At 39.2% G+C, this 19,581-nt stretch overlaps 1 protein-coding gene across 1 annotated transcript in view; it reads left to right on the forward strand.

The window, feature by feature from the left end:
• LOC146460521 (hydroxymethylglutaryl-CoA lyase, mitochondrial-like) overlaps positions 1-10,903 on the forward strand; it is a 12,994-nt gene extending 2,091 nt beyond the window's left edge. The window contains exons 3-11 of the mRNA XM_085088121.1: positions 1,014-1,121; positions 1,843-1,938; positions 2,063-2,121; positions 3,448-3,537; positions 4,519-4,582; positions 5,344-5,416; positions 7,526-7,641; positions 8,035-8,160; positions 9,353-10,903. Coding sequence (XP_084944247.1) covers positions 1,014-1,121; positions 1,843-1,938; positions 2,063-2,121; positions 3,448-3,537; positions 4,519-4,582; positions 5,344-5,416; positions 7,526-7,641; positions 8,035-8,160; positions 9,353-9,469 — 849 coding nt within the window. The 3' untranslated portion in view covers positions 9,470-10,903. The remainder of the gene's footprint in view (positions 1-1,013; positions 1,122-1,842; positions 1,939-2,062; positions 2,122-3,447; positions 3,538-4,518; positions 4,583-5,343; positions 5,417-7,525; positions 7,642-8,034; positions 8,161-9,352) is intronic.
• The last annotated feature ends 8,678 nt before the right edge of the window (positions 10,904-19,581 follow it).

The following is a 19,581-nucleotide window of genomic DNA, read 5'->3' on the forward strand; positions in this document are numbered from 1 at the left end:
ACTACCTTTAAGTACTTAAACCAACCTGAAGTAATGAAATCAATCTAAAGTTAAATTGCATTTTTAGATGGGTGAGGTCTGATGTAAAAAACTGGGGAGGCGAGAGGGGGTATGGATATTACCTTTTTGTATTCTGGAAGAAAACATTCCAGCCTTTGTACGTATTTCAATGCAAACAGGTGTACATGAACTGCTTTTGACCAGTTTAGTCCTGATAGCGACCATTATCACTGAATATAATAATGATATCATATCATGTCACTGTTTAATCAAACATGCAAGTCATGACTCAGAACAACTTTAGGAAGTTTGCGCTAAAGAAAGAATGTCCTTGATATTTAAACAAATATCAGAAGAAATGTGACATTTACAGGACTCACTGTGAAGAGAATACAAATTAGGGAAGTCAACTTGTGCTGCGACCACGGCAACAGAAACAAAAACACCACTTGAAAATATACGATCATGTAACTTTATTTTACATGTACTTGCTCCACTTTGCAATTATTTCAACTCATTCAACTTGTACAAAAATGACGAATCACCCAGGAACCAAATTGGTAGGCATGGCATTTTAGTTAAGAAAGAGATTTGAAAATTCACCATTCTGTGCTCACGAGTACTCACGTTCTCAAAAAAACCCTTGAATTTAGTCATTGTATGTTGTTTTTCAGAGACTGGCAAAAAGAAATGATTGTACCAAAATTTAAAACATGTGTGCAGAGTTATATTTTGTTTTCTTATTAAACCTATTGTTTTGCGGCATTGTTGTTGCGGTGGCCATAATGCTCAAGTTCCCTTATATACATGTATTATGATCCTGGTGTCAAAATAGTTTTATATTTGGGTTGCACTTGATCTTTCAGGGTCAGTCATCCACATCCACACTGAAAGCTATTAGTTACAGGTGGTTGTCATATGATAAAACTGTTAATTCTGCAATAATTAAAATTTGTTTAATTTATTTAGTAGTTTATTTTTCATTTATCTATTCATTATTGTTTTTTTTACAGAGGATTGTTCCAACTGAGACAAAGATCAAGTTGATTGACTTGCTGTCAGAGACTGGTCTGCCATCAATTGAAGCGACCAGTTTTGTTTCACCCAAATGGGTTCCACAGGTATGCTTTTCAAATTGTTCAGAAGACTTTTGGGGGGCTGGTTTCTGAGGAGAGGATGGTTGAGGGAATAGCATTATTAATAAATTATGCAAGTCATGTAACAGTAATAACAGAGCTTATGTGGTCCTGTCTCATTACGACAAGAAAACAGTTAAACCCTGCATGTATTTAGAAGTGAATCTCTGCCTAAAAACCCACTTAAAACCAACAACTCTACAAGAAATTTCAAGTTTGAATGATTTTGTATCTTACTGCCCAAAAACTTACTTAAAACTTTGATGCTATTATTTATAGGGAATTTTTTATTTCAATGTTAGTTGGATTTGACAATAGACTAAGAGTGATTTAGAACTACCTTTACGACAGATGGCAAATGACAGAAATGACCACGTGACCATATGTACCCTAAATTTGCAGCTCGCTGTGTTCAGTTTCTTTAAAATTGAGTAGTATGGCGTTAGCATCAAAGGTCAGAATTATTTTTGCACTGTTCTTGTCTGTGGACTTTGTTTTTCAGGAATGAAAGCGTAAACGCGAATCTCACCTCTTCCCATTTGCTGTAAAGACGATTCTAAATCTCTCTACTAAAACAACTCAAATTTATATGTAGTATCTGCAGGGGTAATGTGACTTTATATCATCAGAACAGCCAGCTAGTTACAAGTACGCTGTATTTTAAATTCTAACTTAATTGTAGCTTGTTCAAATCTGCTGATAATAGATGGCTGACCATGAACAAGTCATGCAAGGGATTAAAAGGACTCCAGGAGTTTCTTATCCAGCTCTAACTCCAAACCTAAAGGGATTTCAAGCAGCGGTCAGTACTTGAGTTGCAAGGTTCTTTAATTTTCTCTATGTGACCTGCAGTCCAGGATTTACATTGTCACTTTATCATTTGTTACGTATGCCTGAGGATGATTCTAATCTTTTTGTTGCCACAGATGGAAAGTGGCGTCAAAGAAGTTGCGATTTTTGGAGCTGCATCAGAGTCCTTTAGCAGGTTAATAAGTAATATATCAAGCACGAGGAAGCGTATTTCATCACATATCCAACACTGAGAAGTAGGTTGAAAAAAACGAGGCACAGCCGAGTTTTTTTAAACGACCTTGAGGTGTTTGGATGTCTGATGAAACACGCTTTCGATTGTTTGATATGGCTTCTCAAATGATCAATAATTCTTGGAGAAATTCAAGGCTAAAATTGGCAAAATTTTATGGTAATTAGGATCACATATCCAAACCACGGTCACGGTAGTGAGTTTCTTTGTTTTCTTTTGATGAATTATTAATAAGTTTGAGAAATACATTTCTGACACAGCTGAATTTTAATCAAGATTGTCAGAGCGGTTTTTGATTGAGTGCCTGTACGGCATGTATTTCATTTTGCTTCCTAATTTGGCCGCTGTATAGTGTTGCTTTCCTCTTTGTGTCTGATTTTCATTTTTTTAGGCAATCAGTACCCTACTGATAAAACCACTCCATCACAACCAAACTATTTTTCATGGCCCATCAATTGTCATATATAAACAGGAAGTTTCACAGGGATTTGGTGTCAGTTCAAAACGTTTCTGTGTTAACAGAAACCAAAATATAATGATCCAGGTTTGCTATTAATTACAGTGTACCTGCCCAGACTAAAGTGTGTCCTCATTGTCTCTGGCCATACATGTACACTGTAGATAGCAGACTGGATTGTTAAATAGAAGAAAGACCCTTGCGGTTATTAACTCAACTTATTAAATAAGCAGTTGCGAAAAGAAGGCCTGAAAAACAATTCTGGCTTGAAAGGGATTCGAACCCATGACCTCTGCGAAGCCAGTAAAGTGAGTGCTCTACCAACTGAACTATCAAGCCAACTGGGAGCTGGTCACATTGTGATTTCGTAATATACCCGTGAAGGGTGAATAAATAAATATATGAATGTATGACACATATATTTGAACTGCGGGTGAAAGATTAGATAGAAGAAGGACCCTCAGTTGTGAAAAGAAAGCCTGAAAAAAATCTGCCTGGAATGGATTGTGATGAATTGCAACTTAGGCTAACATTTTTTAAGTTCTTGCATTTTCGTCTCCAAAATGTGCTAGAACAGATAGTCATGAATCGTGCCTCTCAGGAATTCAGGTGATAATTTCTTTCTGTCAACATTCTAGAATTGTTTTGCCATTAAACTATGCTATTGTTACACCATTTTGACCAAAAAGGGTCATAATGCCCATAGCACTTCCTTTTTAAATGCTTTGTTTTTCCTTAGTTATTACTTTGCAGTGCTCACTTGTTGATCAAGAGTAAACCTTGATGGTTTTGTTTTCTTTTACCACCTAAAGGAAAAATATAAACTGCTCCATATCAGAAAGTCTACGGAGGTTTGAAGCTGTCTGTGAAGCTGCCAAGGAAAACAGTATTCCTGTCAGGGGGTGAGACTCCCTCTCTCTCTCTTCTCTATCTATCTTTCAAGGATTAACCATTATTTCTAACATGAAGATCACAAGCTGCATTTTCAGTAGTTCCAAAACATGCTTAAACATTAAACACGTCTGCCTGAAACATATTTGTAATTGCATTTCATTCACACATTAAGGACGGTGCCTACTAATACAGAAGTATTTTTGCGCGTTTATGACTATGTAGGAAAAGCAGATGTTAGTAAGGGCTAAACAATTTGTAATTCAAAAAGAAAATTGGGGGGGGGACCATGCCTTTTTTAGAGATAATTAAGCAACAATTATTCTAAAAAGCAGTAGAATACGAATCAATGTATGGCGTTTTATTTCCAAATTTATGGTTACCCCCAATTTTCATTTTGGATACCAAAAGCACTTGCTAAGTTCTGCTTTCCCTGAATAGTTTTAAACCGCACAAAAATTTCCCTGTATTAGTAGGCACCACCCATAGGAAACCCGAGGTGTACAGGTACAGGTGTAAATTTAACGTTCTTAATGTACGTAAATAATATAAAAAGCGATGTACAGTGTACATGCATGAAACCTTGCGTAAACGTAAAAGTTAAGCGCTGTTCAATTTTTTATGTTTACGTAAAGCAGACACACATCGTCTTAAGCACAGACGTTCATGGGCCCCGACGCAATCGGAACTCGAATGTTTCCGTTTTTGGCGTGGTTTTGCTCCTCACCACGGACGGGGAAAGCGCTTGTTTTCTCGTCTGTGGCTTGAGTATTGCAAACGGGATGGTGTCAAAAGGCCCCAAAAAAGGGAAAATCCATCTTAGCTGTAAAACATACAGTGAAATTGTCGGAGGAGTCGTTTTTACAGTTATTTGTTTTAGCACAGAACAAGTGGTAGAGAGAGACAATTTTAATGATGTAAGAACGAGTTCAAGAGCTACTGTTAAAATAATATTGCCGTTTTAATGGAGTTTGTTTGTTCACTGTACGCAGTTATGTGTCCTGTGTGGTTGGTTGCCCATATGAAGGCTCTATTGCACCAAAGGCTGTTGCAATGGTAAGAGTTCAAACAAAGATAAATGAGCATTGTAAAACCAAAGCCAAAGTATTAGGTAACAGTTTGGCCAATCACAATTGACGTAAACAACGCAATGAACCAATCAGAATTCGTAGCAAAGGCATGTAACCGGCGCCAAGCGCGGGAAAACGCGTGAGAACAAGTCACGATTAGTTTTGTTTTTGCTTCTCATTGGTTGAGAAAGTGGCGCGAGTTTTGCCAATCAAATGCAATCACAGAGGGCAGCAAAACAAAACCAAAGCAAACACGAAATTACTTTCGAGACTCAATTGAAACACACTCTATGGTGCAGAATTCATCGTAACTTTTTTCAATATTTATAATACGAAGGGAATTTTCTTGAACGGGATGGAGTGCCGTAGGGTCACCAGACAGGCAGGCTACGGTCAGACATACACTCGAGTGAAAAAACGTTGTTCCGTGCAAAGTTGAATTTTGGGGTGATCTAATAAGCATGCATATATTTCTTGTTTTTTCCTGTAAATTTTAATCCCCAAAAACCGGACTCATAGGTCAAACGCTTCAGAACCTTCAGTAGGCCTGCACCTTTTCTAAGCTCTATTTTCACTGGACCCGGATAACCTGCCGCTCCATTCTTTTTTGTGTCTAGGCGCGTTGTTTTGTTGTTCGTTCTTTTATCCTCTCGACCAATAAGGTGAGACGTAAGTAGCAGCTCACCCCAAACGCTTCCAGTTAACTTCACAAAGTTAATTCCTTTTTTTTTTTTTTTTGCTGTTAAGGTTACGAAGAACTTGTTTGATATGGGCTGCTATGAAGTATCTCTCGGTGACACTATTGGAGTAGGGACTGCAGGTTAGAAACATTTATTTGCAGTTTGAGCTGATGAGCAAACGGCATTACTCATACTTAACCAAAAGTAACCTTTCACCATGTCGGTATTTAAGCCTGTCGCCTTATTGGGGCCTGTGGCTTGACAATGCCCATTAAGAACCTGTGTTGGTGCCAAAAGTGTCATCAGAAGTGACATATCACAGATACAAGGAAGATTGTTTCATCCGATTTCCAAACGCTGAGAAGTGGGTTGAATAAAAAGAGGCGCAGCTGAGGTTTCTGTTAGTATCAACTTCAAGGAAACTAACATAGTTGCTTATCATTTATGGAGTAATATATCAAACACGAGGAAGAGTGTTTCCTCCGATTTCCAAACACCGAGAAGTAGGTTGGAAAAACGAGGCGCAGCCGAGTTTTTTTTTTAACCAACTGCGAGGTGTTTGGAAATAGGAGGAAACACTCTTTCGAGTGTTTGATATAGCTTCTCAAAACTATTGATAATTCTTAGAGAAATTCGAAGCAAAACTTCACAACATGTTATGATAATTAAGATCACATTTCCAAACCTCCTTCACGGTAGTGATTTCCTTTGTTTTCTCTTCATGAATTATTAAAGAGTTTGAGAAGTAATATGTCAAAAACGAGGGCGAGTGCTTTATCACGGGTTCCAAATACTGAGAAACAGATGAAAGCACGAGGCCGCAGGCCGAGTGCTTTCATCTGTTTCGAGGTATTTGGAACCCGTGATAAAGCACGAAGCCCGAGTTTTTGACATGTCTTCTCAAATGAAACAATAAGAAATTAATCTCATTAAAATGCAAATGTTTGATCTCAGATGAAAAACATGTTTCATCTCAGATGAAAACCTGGTGGTGTTTCATCTGGTGTTTCATTGGGGTATCAAGATTCATCCACCTGACCGAAATGGAGGTCATTTATTGGCTTTTGACTGCATGAATTATTAATGAGTTTGAGAACAACATTTATCAAACTCAGCCGTTCGTTAAGGATGTTCCCTCGAGATATACACTAGTGTTTTTGCGAAGTTCATAGTGTAACTGCAGGAAAAGTACGTCTCAGGTAGGGCCTTTGGAATCCAAAAAATATTATTAATAACAATACAAATTGGGCTAACCACTAAACAGCTGTAAAATACATATCGATGTATGAGATTTCTTTTTTTCCAAATTGAAACGTATTTTATCTTCGAAAAATGCGTGTTTATCGCCAATTTTCGTGTTAGATTCCAATAGCCCTTGCTAAGATCAGCTTTTCCCGCATAGCCATAAACAGCGCAAAAATACCTTTGTATTAGGAGGCACAGACGTGTTTTTGCACAGTTTATAACTACGCGGGAATAGCTCATCTTATTATGGACTACTGGGATCCAGAAAGAAAATTGGGTGTCGCAGGTCATTTTTTAAAGATAATTAAGCAACAATTATTCTAAAAAGCAGTAAAATAGAAAGCAATGTATAGTGGGTTTTTTTTTTTCAAATTGAAGCTTTATTATCTCTGAATAATGTATGGTTACCCCCAATTTTCTTATTAAATACCAAGAGCACTTGCTAAGTTCTCCTTTCTCCACATAGTTTTAAACCGCCCAAAGATATCCCTGTATTAGTTGGGACCACCCATAGGAAACCCGACTATCACTTGGTGCGTAGAACGTATGCGCAGTAACAAAAGTAGGCACATTCCGAGATGTGTAGTTCCAATGTGACGTGTGAGTAACACTCATCTTTGTTTCACAACTGTTCGCAAGAGTAGGGACGTAGTTCCCGGTGTTGTGGTCAGGCCTTCTATCTTTCACACTCATGCTTGGGTTAAGTGGGTGGGTGGGTGAGACCTAATATGGATCGATAGCGGCTGCCAGGGGTGCCTTCACATTCTGACGTCCGATCTCACCCCATAGAATTGTAAACCGCCATGAGACTTGGTGATATGTGCGGTATATAAGAAATTCATTCAATTCAATTTCACGGAAACATTCGTGCCTCCTAAATAAGCGGCACTCAAATGTTAACCAGCATCACCATTAATTCTTGTGAAATAACTCTTTGACCGCTATTTCTAGAAAAGGAAGTAGAGTGTTGATGTTGAGCTATTTGTATTTCGTGATGTTTCTAGGTTCAACTCAAGCCATGTTGGAAGGTGTGCTAGAGAGCGTACCAGTCGATGAACTCGCCATTCACTGCCACGACACGTACGGTCAGGCATTGGCTAATATTCTTATTGCATTGCAAGTAAGTACAGTTTACTTACCGTGAAATTCAGAACTTACCCTCGATACGTGATACACTTTACGCCTAACCGGTTAGCTCAGTTAGGAGAGCACGGGACTACCGTGCGGGAGGTCGCAACAGACCAGGGACCAACAGTCAGGGTCTTTAAATAACTGAGGGGAAAGTGTTGTCTAAAGTTTGTAATGACATCTGCAAATGGTGAGACTTTCTAGTCTTCTCGGATAAAGATGATAAACCGTAGGTCCCTTCTCACAACACTTGTTCCTAAAAATCTGTGGGACGTTAAAGAATTCACGCACTATTCGAAACGTGTAGGGGTCGTAGTCCCCTAATCTCGGTGTGATGGTCTACACCGTGCGTGTACTTCTGTTAACGACGTCTTCTGTTACACAGTTGGGTGTCCGGACAGTTGATGCCTCGGTCAGCGGTCTGGGTGGCTGTCCATATGCGCAGGGTGCTTCAGGAAATGTTGCCACCGAAGATGTTGTGTACATGCTACATGGGATGGGCTTTGAAACGGTATGTCGCCAGTTTATTGGTATTCATTCTTATCTCTGCTCTATCACCATTACTCTTTGCTGAGGAATAGTCAACCAGCTTAAAAGGAACCTCCACCATTACAAGAAATATATTGACGTTAAAACAATGGAAACGATAGAGAGATTAAGAATTTCGGTCACGGCAAACGACATAAATGACCACGTGACCATGCCGCTCGCTGTTTTCTGTTTCTCAGTAAAATTGAGTAGTTTTACGTTAGAATCAAAGGCCAGAATTACTTTGCACTTTTCTCATCTATGTACTCATTTTTTCAAGAAAACATAAAAGCCAGTCTCGCCAACGTTTGCCGTTTTTGCCTTAAACCGATTCTAAACTCCAGTTTTGTTAAATCAGTTAAAAGAACCTTTTAGAGTGAAAAAATACAGTGAACACCCAAATTCAAGAACCTATTGTTTCCAAGGTCAGCCGGAATAAGTCATATATTTATTGTAAGGTTCTTATATAACAGGTATCTAAAATGACGAATTTCAGCCTGGAGGTTCAAAATCCACTTGTTCTTTTAAGCGGGTGTTTACTGTATTGGATAATTATGATCATCGTCCACTTTGGATTTTAAATTTTTTCGCGCGCCGCCATTTTGATCTTATGACGTCACAGGGTTGCTGCTATTGTCATTGGGCAACCTTGTCACGTCACGAAATCCAAACTTTAACAATGCCATGGCAATCTGCATAGTTTATGCGTTGTGTTTTATCAGTTCATGGGAGTTACTGGGAACTTAACTAACACACCGCGCTTTCGACAATGGTAATCGTAGCAGTATGCAGGACACGAGTCACACATGAAACTAATAAATGGCCCAGCTCACCATGGTTATCCCAGTAGCTCAGTGACTCAGACTTTTTCTTTGTTACACGTTCGTGACAAGATGAACATTGAAAATGATGTATTATTCAATAAGTGACACAGGCATCCTCGGAAAAGAAATCCGAGTGCTCCTATCAGGAGTCGAACCTAAGACCTTCCGGTTACTTGTTCGGATGCTCTACCACTGAGCTACAGGAGACTCGTGGGAGCTAAGGCCATTAAACTAGGTTCATGAGACAAACAAGATGAACATTTCGTCTCTCCTATTAAATAAAGTTGTTGTTGTTGTTGTTGTTGCGTAAATTAAAATTGTTGTTTTATCATTTTGTTGTTATTCCTTAAGGGAGTAAACTTAGACAAACTTTTGGATGCGGGCGACTTCATCTGCCAAGCATTGGAACGAAGAACTGCTTCCAAAGTTGCTCAGGCGAAAAGAAACAGTGAAAACTCAAAAAGCTGATGGACGTTACGAGACAAGGGCACCTGATTCCTGGCAGTTACAAATCCCGAAACATGACTTCCGTTTTACTGGCTTCTGCACCTTCGTGTCAAATGAATTATGAGATTTTGTAGTACATCAGGGCGTGTTGAGTGGGCCGACAGCGGGTGGACATCAAATTGTTCCGAGTAATTTTTTCAACGGACTGAACAATCTTAGATTGAACTGTGAAACGATTGGTGTATTTTAAATAAGTGCAATTCCACATCTGACATGAATCAGTTATTCATTTGGTGCTGGTAGTGCGTTTCAGTTTGGTCGAGTGGGAAAGAGGAAGAAACGAACCACAATAGAAAATGCGGGTTGACCATGGTATCCCAGCATGCTTTTTCAGATACTTCTTTCCAAACTTACCTAAAACGAGAAATCGAGAGGGCGTTCCCTTCATTAATAGCGAACTTAAGCAACAACAACGGCGACAGCAACGAAAACGTCTTTTGAAAATACAACTTCATCTCATTTGCGCTACTTCGCGATTATTTCAACTCATCCAACTTGTACAAAAACAACGAACTACCCAGGAACCAATTTGGTAGGCGTGACGTTCAAGTTAAGAAAGAGAATTACAAATTCGCCATCGTGTGTTCACGTTCTCCACGAAACCTTGAATTTGGTCATTTCACGTTGTTGTTTTGCAGAGGACGGCAAAGAAATGTACCAAAATGTAAAACGCACATGCAGAGCGATTGTTTTGCTCATTAACCGTATTGTTTTGCGGCATTGCCGTTGACGTCGCCGTCGTCGTTGCTTAAGTTCTCTAATATTCTGGAGTACGGTCAATCGAGCGCGGCCTTGAATAATTAAGTACGGGAAGGGGGGGGGGGGAGGGGGGTAAGGAGAGAGATGCCAAGACATTTCTTGAGTTAAAATTACTGGCTGGGACTTTTAGGGGTTGGACATTTTCTGGTGGACTTTTTTGGGGTGGAAAGATTTAAGCTGGGTCTTTTCAAGGGTCTTATGCAGAGAGGAATGGACTTCCAGATTAGGCCGTTGGACTTGTTTCGGGCCTAATGAAGCACATGCAACCACTCCCTGGAGATGAGAAATTGACAATGGCTTAGCGTCCATGTTGGTGTACAACAACAAAAGAAACTAACGAGAAACCCTTTGTTTGTGATGCACCATCATGGCGTGCATACGCCCTATAGGGCTTACTTTAAATTAAGCAACCTTGTTTCTTTAACACCTTTCCGTCAATAATATACCCAAGTGCCCCCCTTCCTCCACTCTCCGCGTTCACTCCTCAGAAAATAGGGGCTTGGGAATTTCTTCAGTTGTAGGTAAAAACTAAAATACAAAGATTAAAGTGGACTGAAATATTACAAGTAAATTAGTACAGGTGGTAGTAAACTATGGACATGGAAAACACAAGAATAAATGCAGTGTCTAATTGTTGATGGTGGTATACTTTGAGAATAGCCTATTTTACACATGCTTGTTTAGTTCCCTGGCCTTTGAGCGGAAGCAAGGCTAGTGATATTGTCTTGATACAAGCCTCATTGCTTTTCAAATCTCAATCATGTTGTTCTTATCATAAAATATTTGCATGTACGTTTGAAAAGCACCGAGGTTTGTATACAGTCGAAGTCAACTCAAACCTCACTTACACTCAAAGGCCAGGTCACTAAGCACACAACTGGAAAATGGGATATTGGTGACTTTTTGAGCATGTGTACATGTTTTGTATAAAAAAAATTGTGAGGGAGCGTTGGTGGGAAAGCAACAAAAACTCCTCCGGTCTGTTTGCTATCATCGATGGCGAGTAAAAGAAGTTTTTTTTTTTCTCATGGGCCATTTCCGAATTCTTCTGAACCTCACGAAAGCGAGGCTTAGTGCATAGTTTTTACTTTGAGAATTAGTTTTCATTCATATGCCCATGCAAATAAAACATATCAAACGCTTTGCACTTAGCCTCGCTTTCATAATGAGGTTCAAAACAACCCAGGAAATGGCTTAATACACGTCCCGCTCAAACGAATATAAATAAATATAATTTATCGTGTAATAGATCATAGACAACCACTCAATGGAGCCCAAGCGCTCTTTATTACGCTTTATTGTAAAACGTTAGCTCAAAATACAAGGTGAAAGGTAATGACTAGTATAACAAAGATACTAAAAAACAAGCGAAGATTCCCAACACGTTAATAAATGATAAATTCATGGCGCATTGTCCGAAAGACCTTGACTTATCCAAGCTTTACCCGCTCTCTGTACCTGCTAAAGACTCTCCTAACGGATTATCACGTGACCAACATGCCTCGTTGAAACGAAATGTCTGGTCCCAACCTCGTCCCCAGGGTCTTGGCGGACGGTGGCGACACCATTTTGACGAGGCTGGGCTATGTCACGGCGTTTTCACAGACCGTTCTTTTTTTTTTTTTTTTGATAGGTTTTAGCTTACTATTTCCTGCTGAAGTTCAATTTCCAGTACGAAAGTGATTGGTTACCAAAGTTCCCGTGGGAGTCTCAGTTGGTGTCAACCTCGCTCTTAAAATAGAGATAATATCGTGGTAATTCTTCATAAACTTCTACTTGTGTTACATGCTGTATGTAACACAAGTAATTCAGCTTATAGCTGTAAGTTGTGGTTTTTTAATAAACGATTTTACTACTGCGTACTAGTAACTCTCAAAACACGCATAATTATAACTTATGTGACTAGCCCACTCGCAACAAATTTTCATGTTGCAAAAAGTAGAAACAGCGAATACTTTCTCCGACACGAAAATCTGTTGCACGCTTAGGTGGTAATACGGAGAACAAACATCAGACCTTGAATGAACGAGTTATTGTCAGCGTCAACAGTTTTCGCGGTATGCCAGGACTCAGGGGTCTTTTAATTAAAATTAAGGTGAAGATAATTCGACTTGTCAATGATTGAGGCATTCTCAAAGTCAATCTGGTTGTTTTTGGACCAAGCATGATTAGCCACATTAGAACCTTTGACAATAACTCATGCCCACTCCCTAATCAATACTTTATCCTTCTTAACAAATAACGTTTTTCACACTTATCACCCGTTTTGTACATGTTTTGTATTTATTAGTCCTTATTTCATATTCTCTTCATATTTTATCCGTTGAAGACAACAGCCGGGACGATTTTCGAAAGATCATATCTTTTCAATTTTTTGTTTGTATTGTTTCTCTGTTTGTCGTTTCCACACTTCTTGTTAAAAAAAAAATCATATCTAGCTCTATTTCTTATTGAATTTTTGCTTGGAACAATATAGCGAGAAAGACACTTAGCTGCTATATCATTGGTTGAGACAATTCTCTGATTCATGGAGTCAAACAAAATTTTAAAAAAAGGGATGAATTTCAGATATCGACGGCTTTTCTCCACAATTTCAGTAAAGTTTAGAATTTTCTAGAACATCAGTACCTCAGCCTGTACAGGGCCTTAATCTGACAACCCTGACCATTGTCCACTAAGAATCGGCGTAAGATAGTTTTTGCCATACTCGTTCGTTAACATTTTGTCAATATATATCGTGGTATAATATTGTTGATTGTTGATAGTCACAAGCGAGAAACTCTCCATCATTCGCGTACCACCAACGTAAAAGTCAACATAAGTACGCGTCCTCCAAAAAGACGAAATAGGTAGCATTTTGTTGACGGAGTCCTCGATTTCATCGCTAAATAACCCTTTTTTGCCTATTAAGTCATCAGGCCCGTCAAAAAATTGTGAGGTGTCCACTTCTATGGACGGTGCTGCATGTCTGTGCGCTCTTGGCATATCAAAAGACTGCCCTACAAAGTAGTGCTTTCCCTGTGCTTCAAGTTCCTTTTGAATAGCGATCCACGTAGTTTCGTTTCTAAACAACGCCTCCGAAATTGCTAGATCGATGTCATATGTCCATGGTATAATAGCCTGGCTTCGAACAGCGCCCAGCAAAGTTCCATACACCACGCGGTATGCTAAACCTAGTTTATCCAAAGCTTTCACAAAATCCACTAACATTTCACCCAAAACCACGCTGCAGCAGATTGGGGCGGCTATCCTGAATGGATCTCGTGGTTTCTCGTATGGTTTCTCAGGACACAATTTCCAGTTAGCCACGCAAGCTGTCCACTCGATTCGATCTTCCGTTACGATACGAAGAATGAGATGTCTATTCCCCAATTTGGAATATTCCGGGAACGTAGCTGACCCTTCGAGGGTTCCACGATCCGCGCGCGTTATTTCGTGTGTCCACGCGCAGGTTGTTAGTTTTGCTATCTTCAGCTTTCCTTTAGAACGAAGGAAAAACTCCAGTAGTGTGACTTTTCCAAATCCTCCGAGCAGCCCTCCTATTCGTTTGAAAGCATCTCTCCTTATCACAAATGGACCTTGCGCGATGTTGCATGATTGGACCAAAACCGGCCCTTCCGCATTTGTTGGTTTGACGATCTCAAGTGGGCCGCTGTTTCTTATGCTAACGCTCCAGTTACTTTGCATAAATCGACACCAAGATGCTTCCGGTGAAATGTCTCCCGCTTGTTTGACGTCCTCCTCATTTTCACGATCGATGCCTCTTGCCGATTGTTGCAAACATGTAGCGCCATCGAAGTCTTCATTGGACTCGAGAAACTGATGTAATTCTCTAAGAGCGCGTTTGTCGTTCTCCAGTAGGGCCTTTTCTTCTCCAGAAACTGAATGAGGCAAAATCATCATGAAGCGAGAGGCACTTGCGCTGCTCTGTGATAAATTGTTCAAATATAGGAAACAAAGCTCCCTTAAGGTCTCATTCCAGGCCTTGTTTCCCAGGGAGGGAGTAGGAACTAAACTTAAGATGTCATTCATTTCAGTCGGATCAGATCTTCTCATGCCATTCATCTCAGCCGGCATCCTAACGTGATCAAGTATTCCGCTGAGATTATGAACAATAAAATTTCCGATAAAAAAGCTCAGTACGAGTAAAATTAAAAGCTTAAACATACTTCTTTTCAAACGAAAGCGAGCCATTTTTTTAAGAAGATTGTACCGAAGACCGAGTGAAGGCTCTATTGGTAGGTGTAAGGTAATTGAAAAGGTACACGCAGACAATTATCCTGTGATTAAATATTAAAATAAAAGACGAGTGCTAGGACCCCTGGTCCATTTTAAAGGAGCACTCTCCAACCCCCTTCCCTCTCCTCCCAGCAAGCCGGGGGGAAATTATTGTCACTGAGCTATAAAAGGAACTGCGGGATTTGAGAATGGTTAGATTTTTAGATATTGCAACAATTTTTGTTGTTATGGATTCGTTGGAAACTTTTTCTTCTCAAGGAACCTTGATGAGGGGTCGGGAGTGTGTGTACGTGTGTGTATAGGCGGGGGGGGAGGAGAGGGGGGCTAGGAGACGGAAGCCGATATATTAAGCAGCCACAGTGTTGATAGTCTGCTTTGAAAGAAATAGGCGTGGATACCGAAAGGTGCACTTCGTCACCGTTAGAAACAAAACAACGTTTGTCTCGAGTGTTAATTTCTTTTCACCTAAAATAAAAAAAGTTGACAAGAGGAATAAAATGTGGTTTAAATAAATCATAATACCTAGAGCATGGCTATGTTTGTTTACAATACAGTAATAATGAGAATGGGGGCCATTCCGTATTGAGGAAGCTTTTTGTCCTTTACATCAACAACAATGAGTGAGAATTCTATGAATATTCCATGCAACTCTCTAATTTTAAAGCAAATAATTTAAGGTAACAATGGACGAATAAAAAATATTGAATGTTGATGTTAATTTCATGGTTGATAAATCGAGAGTCTTCAAAGTTTTCTCACAAAGACCTACAAACATTATGCGACCTTCTGCTAAGAAAAATAATTATTTTCAAAGTCATTGTCAATGGAAAATTACATATGCAACTGCTACGCGCAAATTTTTGAAAGCATGTTACGTCGCTAGGAAACAAAACTACCCGCTGTATAAACTCTCTTATCGTCTTGAAAGAGAATCAGTCCACATATGGATTTGTTTGGACTTTAATAAATATCAGTATAGTTTTAGGTACCCATTTGATGAGCTTGTTTCTATCGAAAGTCCCGCGAACATAATCGCCTAGTTTATATTATTTTCTTAAAATTTAAAAAGGTTACAGCTAACAGCCCATGCGCTTGTATTGGTGAGGGTTTGCAATTTGATAACACTGTTTACTAAAAACGTCATATTTTTTGTTATTTTATCTTATTTTCTTGATTATTCTTTATTTCGACACTTCATGCAGGTGTACATGGCGTCACGGACAGATGCGCTCCAGTTTCTCTTCGCCTTTCCGCGCCAGAATGTAAGTGATTTTATAGCTTGAAAGTGTTTTACTTTAAGTTAGCCTGGAGTTTGTTTATTGGTAATTTGTTGTTCTTGTTTAGTTTTCACTGTTTTGACCAACATTATTCATGAATCGCATTGTACCACTCGGCTTGCATGTGATTCGCAAATGTGTCTATTTAATGACTCAAATTTCTGCAAGGCTGATCGGACTGCGTAGAAAACTTAACACGACAGCGATACGATAGAGACCAAACCAAGAATCAACAGAATGCGGCAACCGTGGGCAGCTGTTGCGAGATGGTTGGCTCTCGTCAGCACGGTGTAGCACAGCAAAAAGTGGTAATTCGTCTCGGGGAATATTCACCATTAGTATAAATCTACTAGCGTTCTATCACGAATGCTGTTTTCTTATTGACTACGCTATTCACTATTTATTCTGTTGTAGATAGATAATAGAGTTAGTAGCGCGTTGCGTGAACTATTTATAGCATTATTCAATAAAGACGTGAACCTGTCTAGGTCTGTCTTTTTATTAAGTTATTGAACGGCTAGTAGATTTATACTAAAACAATTAGATTATCACGCTCTTGATTTTTATGCGTGATAGTTGATTCGAGCTTCACCCTCATCAACTATTTAACAATTAGATTATGAGCTCGAGAGATAGCTGATGAGGGCGCAGCCCGAATCAGCTAGCTATTACGCATAAAAATCGAGAGCGAATGATCTAATTGTTTTAGTATAAATCTACTGTTCGTTCAAAACTAAACAAGTAAACTGTTTATATCCTCATCGCAGACACTTCGAAAACGCGACGAAGCGGCCGCCATTTTGTTGAAAATCGCTACTCACTATCTATCACAGAATAGATAGCGAGTAGCGTAGCCAATCGGAGAACAGCATTCGTGATAGAACACTAGTAGATTTATACTAACACGCGATAGAAATTTCGAGCTCATAATCTAATTGTTAAATATTAACTTCGCACTTTTACGAATAATTGTTAAAAAAAAAACATTTAGCAATCAGATGACAAACTGTCAGATGCGGTTCAACCTTTTCAGGAGATCTCCGTTCTATTCAATCAGTAAACTTTCTATAGTTAGTCATATTATATCATTCAAAGGCAATTCTAATTAGAGACCTTTAGATTCTAGTACGAGTACGGGTGCGACTACGAGTTTTTCCAATAGACAAAGATTGCGCGCGCGTGAACCAGTGTCATTTTGGCGGGAAAACGAGATAGCTGTCGTCATTTTGCTACGAGTTTTTGTAAGAATCCCGTAGTGGTGAAAACGAGTCCTCGAAACGTAGGTGATCTCGTCTTTTTGGAAACACGAAAGGGCTTAACTATCATCATTCAAACCAACTGCGTCAAGTTCGTCGTTCGTAAAGAGTAAAATGAAACTTTCTGTGATATATCTGTTCTTAGTACTTCGCTAAAAACCCGAAGTCAAATCTCGTAGTCGTACTCGGACTCGTACCAGAATCTAAAGGTCTCTATTAGATCAAATTTTAGTAATTTATTAGCTCGCCCAGCAATTAGATCTGCCAAGACCACTGGGGACAGAGCCTTTTCGGTAGCTGCCCCATTTTTATGAAACTCTCTTCCGGAAAGCCTAATGGCTGTAAGTAGTGTAAATATTTTAAGAAACAATTGAAAACGTACCTTTTTAAACAAGCATACTACTAACTGCGTAAACATTTTTAGACTATGTACCATATAGATTTTTTATCGCTTTATAATTTATTGTTAAATATAATTTTGTTCCATTTTGTAGTTTTAACTATCATATTCCCTGCAGTTTCTTTTAGATATTTCTTTTAACTTATTGTAAAGCTCATTAGATCATATACATATAACGAATTTTGCACTATATTTATTTATTTATTTATTTATTTATTTATTTATTGATATACTTCTGGCAGAAGGTTTTCTCATAACTTTCGCTTGGATTCTTTTTATCACGATTTTTGTCAATAACATATAGTCTTGCGTTTTAATCATTGTGAACCACAAAACATATTTCTAATTGTCTGTTTCGCCGCTTGTCTAACTTCTCTAATTTTCCAACAGCAAAGAAATGGGTTGAGCGATGAGTTGAAAAAGCCAAGCATTCCAGTAGCATTCCAAATTGACGGAGAACCATGAAATATTGTGACGGCAATTGAAATAGTAAATGGCAGATAGCACACAAGTAAAGCTGAATATATCCGCAAAGCACTGGAAAGGGTCTTTTTGTAGCGGGCGATATTCATCCCGGATCAGTACCAAGGCTATTTCCTTGAATATCGCCCACGATTTGAGCTTGTTGATGACGAAGGACCTGGTAAATTTTTGCGTAACAACAAGTTGAAATAGTTAAACACAAGAAAATCCAAACGCAGCCTCCCAAAAAGAAGATGCGCTTGTCCCACAAATAGGTCAGGGGATAAGTTAAGTTTAGAATCCACGAAAATATTACAAATAAACGAACGCGTGTTAAAGTCACAACTTGTCTGTATCGTAGCCCCAGCATTAAGGCCAGTAGTCGGTCCACACTTATTACAGTCAATGTGCTGATTGACTCTCCTCATTAGACATAGTACAACGCCAGAAACGTGAGCTAAACCTTCCGTTATTCCGCACGCGCCACTCCAGTTCTTGTTCGTAACCATTGCTAGATAAACAGCATACAGCGGGTGAGATATCAGTCCGACACAGAGATCTGTGGTCGAGAGACAGCTGAGAAGAAGTTTGGATGGCGGATGAAGAGATGAAGCCTTCTGAAGAGCGATGAGAATCAGGATATTTCCGAACAACGCGACAAATGACAAACTCGCATTTACAGGAAGAAAGAACTTAATATTAGATTCAAACTTGGTGCTTACACCTTCTTCAGTAAGTTCTCCTGAACATAAAGACATTGCAACAGCCTTTTTGTCTTTATCCGTTTCTTTGAGAAATTCAACTTAAAACTTACGGCGGTCGCAGCTCTGCCGGTTTCGGGGCCATTCAGATGATAACGAAATTGAAAGGAACAACACAAAATGCAAAACCAACGAAGAAAAAGCTTTCAATACACCTGCTGTAAAATTTAACGATTGTTACGTTAAGTGGCTGGATTGGAGCCAGCCACCAACCGGCTATCAACATCTGCCCGTTTTCAAAAGAGGACATGGAGATTTTAATTTACATTGCTGTGAAACAAGTAATGCCAATTAACGTGTCCGAATATCTTTGTTGGCAGAAATTACTGAAATAAATAACCACTTGCAAGTGCTCATGACCTTTCGCAAACCAATAGGTTTTCGGCTATAGGCCTTTTTCGATATGATTGGACGCAGTTGACTGAACCCTAGTTTGCATCATGAAAAGGATGCTGGGAGGACGCACGCTGCTCTACACAACGTCCTTGCAGATAAAACAAGATGGTGAATTTTTCTTTGGTCCGTCACAGGTTGTAACAAGACCTCAAGAAACAGGCCGGGAATATCCTTTCATCTTTTCCCAGGAATCCGCTATAACGAAAAAAGTGGAATAACATCTACCGGCAGGCTGATAAAGATTTTTGAGACGGAAGAAAAGCCACGGATTTTGGAGTAAATTTCCGAAGATCTATCTTCACACGATCTTTGACTGGCGGAGTTGATGTGAAGACGAGGACTTATCCTTCCTTCTTTAAAGGAAACCTCCAATGTTGAAATAAACTAACGTTAATACGTAGAAATAGTATTCCCGTGTCGGACAAAACAGGATTTGATTATCACTCATTTTCGCTTTCAAATTTCACATCTCACTTTCTTAACTCTCTTGGGAATACTTCTTAAGCTCTGGTTCCTTGGGAGG

The sequence above is a fragment of the Pavona decussata genome, unplaced genomic scaffold (genome assembly GCF_977016875.1).
Source record: "Pavona decussata unplaced genomic scaffold, jaPavDecu1.1 SCAFFOLD_211, whole genome shotgun sequence".
Classification (NCBI taxonomy): Eukaryota; Metazoa; Cnidaria; class Anthozoa; order Scleractinia; family Agariciidae; genus Pavona; species Pavona decussata.